The 3,621-nt window shown below is 38.8% G+C and overlaps 1 protein-coding gene across 1 annotated transcript; it reads right to left on the bottom strand.

Moving 5' to 3' along the window:
* Positions 1 to 279: 279 nt before the first annotated feature.
* LOC121603234 lies at positions 280 to 1,701 on the bottom strand. The gene is made up of 2 exons (XM_041931926.1): positions 445 to 1,701; positions 280 to 370 (listed from the first exon to the last, which is right to left on the bottom strand). Exons 1-2 carry the CDS (start codon positions 1,609 to 1,611, stop codon positions 365 to 367), a joined length of 1,173 nt encoding a protein of 390 aa, XP_041787860.1. The 5' UTR covers positions 1,612 to 1,701; the 3' UTR covers positions 280 to 364.
* Positions 1,702 to 3,621: the final 1,920 nt, after the last annotated feature.

The raw sequence follows: 3,621 nt of genomic DNA, 5'->3' as shown, positions 1-3,621 counted from the left end.
TAAGGGAGCCTGGATCGAACTACGTAAAAGACCCAACGTTTGGAGCTTATGGTAAAAACCCGGTTTTTTTAAGTTCAGAATTTTATCTTTATTTAAATTCATCAGCATAAGTTTGCTGTAATGTTACGGAATTGAGCGAGTGTGATGTTAAATTCTGATAACAAATCTCTCCCTACTATCATGGATAGGGACATGTAGCTTTTTGGTAAAATATAGAAATTGTGATGAATGTTTGATTACGAAAACTAAGTTTTAGCTGTACTGTTCCAAGAGTTGTAAATTCACATTTCCTATTCCTCGAAATCCACTTGGTTGGGGAGCGCTTAGTTTTGTAACCGGAACAATGGCTTCATTTATGAAGCTTTTAGAGCTACCGGAATCAAAAAGAGATGTTATAATTAACCCTGGGCTCCAAACATTGTTTCTCTTAAAAGCTACACTTACCTCCTGATAGGCCTCAAGTTGAACGAAGTTTCCATTTTCCCCAGAATCTAGATGCGCTGTTTCATTGTCGTTGCCCTGTACCGCAGCAACCGTTAGTTGACGTCTATCTGGGACAGGACAGTTGCGAATGACATGTGATGTGCTACCACATCGGAAACAGGAACCCGGAGCTCGGCGAGGTTGTGTGCATTGCGATGAATGATGTCCATGATTCGAGCAGTTATAACATCGAAGAGGTTCTGTCGTCGTTTGTCTTGGTGGAATCGGTCTCGGGGAAATGGTGTTGATGTGAGATGGGCTGCGGCGTTCTGGGTTTTTGCGCAACAGAAGATGGGATTCATATCGCTTAATGTTGTCAATCAGGTCGTAAATATCGCGGTAATCCTTGGTCACAAGGCTATCATAGAGAGGGTCACGAGAAAGTCCTCTGATGACATAAGTTATGATAGCCTCCTCACTCACGTGGCCTGACATTCCCAGCGCATTTACTCGGTATACATAGCTTGTGTACGACTCAGAAATTTTCTTGTAGACCGATGCTAATTGGCTATGAATAACGGCTTCGTTACAGCGATCAGGAAAAGCCTTTTTAATTGTGTCAGCGAATTCGTCGAATGTCTTCAAAGTGTTACGGAAGCCATTGTACCATTCGCTTGCTGCTCCAGTCAACCGACTGCCTGCATATAAAAGCATCGTGCGATCCTGCCATCCATATAATTCGCTATTGTAGCGAATCGTATTGATCCACTTATTGATACCGAGGCCGTCAGAAAATTCCGGTATCAAATGTTTCAACTCCTCGGGATGAACCAATCGACCATCCGTAAACGTCTGCCGCTGTTCCATTTCCATAATTTTTGCTCGTAGCGCCATTAATTCCAATTGATGAGAAGTTGCGTCGAATGAAGCACCTTGCGTCGAAGATGTCGGAGCAGCTTTGTCTTTCATCAAGATGGCGGCTGCTGCAACGTGGTTTCCATTGTTCGTCACTTCGTCTTCATCTGCACACACTCTTTGAGGAATGAAATTCTGGGTTGATTGTTCCTCCATTTTGTTTTTCGGTACACTTTGCTCGTACAACATGCGTAGTTGTGGTAAAGTTGCTTTCGGAGGCACTTCGATGTTAGCAACTTCCAAAGCACAAAGAAGTTCCTCTTTTGTAAGCATTTTTCGGCACAAACGGTTTATCCCACTTCTGAATTGTAATCTTTCTTAATTTCGGAAGAATTAACTGAAGGCTGAAGAATTGCGTGTTTTCTGTTTAGCGCTCAATCACGAATGACATCTCTATTTGACAGTATTGCCTGAGATACTTAAACCTAGGTGTGATCGCACAAACAAGATGTACATATAGAAAAGGTGTATGTGTAAGGATGTCAAGGTGTATGTGTGAGGTATATACAAATTCGAATTTCTAATTTCTACAGGTCAAATGTTAGCCGTCTTGTGTACGACCAAAAAACTTTACGTAATCGGACAACCGCCTACCCGGGTAGGCCATACATTTTGTATGAAACAATGATGTTTTTTGTGGTTAAAAGAGTATATCTTTTGAATTTCTAGTAAGATTTGAATGAAAACTGTCTTAAAGGTTTATAATAATGTTTTATAACACATCGTAGTAAAATTAGAATTTTGAAAATCCTATCGAAATTTTTTTCTATCAAAAATATGTTCTAACTCCACCACCATACTGGCCAGGCCGCATGTTTTATGTGGATGATTAGTCTTTTCTAAGTTTTACTTACGTTTCTTTCAAAAGTTCTCAGAAAAAGTTCAAAAGTTCAGTTCAAAAGTTAAAATATGCTCATTATGTTTATTAAAAACCGGCTCCGACCGGCTTCAGACAACTTCGGAACCTCCTCCACTCCAATCCAATGGAGTCGGCTCCGTACCGTACGGCTCGGAAGCTGACTCCACTCCAGCTGCTTTGGAACCGGCTCCGCACCAACGACTCCGCACTCATGGCTCTGAAGCCGGTTTTTACAGATTGCACCAAAAAAATCATTTTGAATAAAGTATCAATCGGGAAGATCCATAAATAGGTGAGTAAATAATGTTGAAAGGAATCTATAAAAAAAATGATAAGTGTTGAACATTGTTCAACAATCACACAATCACATCGGGTGTTAGCTTCTACACTTGCGAGAAGATAGATTCGTTTTTTAGGCTATCATACAATGAACGTTAGTCCAGAGCCGTTGATCCGGAGCCTTTGATTCGTCGCCGGCTCCGGGGCTGTTTGTACGGAGCCAGCTCCGGAACTGTGGTGCGCTTCAAAACACCCATCCCTATTCAGCAGTAACATTATGCCAAAAGTATGAATGTGTTGCGCAGCGACCACATCGAAGGTGGCTGTTTGAATTTATAATTAAATAATTTATATTTTGTTCTTAGTAGGCTATGATAGCTTGTAATTTAGATTATAAAAGGAGGAAATAATTATAATAAATCAGTCTTACACCAGCATTTGATGAGTGCGTTTCTCTGTTTGGTGTTAAGATTCTCCCGGGTGAAGCTTTGGGCGAATACGATTGCCTTCTCGACAACGCTTAACGAAATCAGTAGCGGCGCTACCACGGAATATACCTCCCAATTTACATTGGAAAAGAGGTAACATTTTTGATTGAAACAAATATTGATAGGATTTTTAAAATTCTTATTTTACAACGATATGTTATAAAACTTATTGTAACCTTATGAGACAATTTTTATTCAAATTTGACAAGTAATTCAAAAGATATACGCTTTTAACTATGAAAAACATAATTCTTCCATACAAAATGTATGGCCTACCCGGGTAGGCGGTTGTACATGTGAAGGGTATATAAACTTAAATAACTTAAAAAATATTTGAACATATTTGATATTTTTTATATTTTGCACATGGGTAGAAAACATCTTTTCTGAGGCATTTTTAAAATTTGAAATCGATACGATTTTTTAATTCAAAGTAATTTTGAATAAAGATGCAAGACTTACCCGGGTAGGCGGTTGTACACATGACGGTTAATGTTTGTACCATGGTCGACCTGAGTTCAATTCCATTTTTTTTGTTTTTTTTATGATTTAAAGTTTTATTTAATTTTTAAAACATCCAGCTCCAATAACTTCAAACCCATTTACTCATTGTTAGAAATGCGTGTTTAATAGTTAATCTGTTATTTTTATTGTTTT

This window comes from Anopheles merus, unplaced genomic scaffold (assembly GCF_017562075.2).
Source record: "Anopheles merus strain MAF unplaced genomic scaffold, AmerM5.1 LNR4000943, whole genome shotgun sequence".
Classification (NCBI taxonomy): Eukaryota; Metazoa; Arthropoda; class Insecta; order Diptera; family Culicidae; genus Anopheles; species Anopheles merus.
The sequence above is the reverse complement of the archived record's forward strand: the minus strand, read 5'-3'. Positions and strand labels throughout refer to the sequence as shown.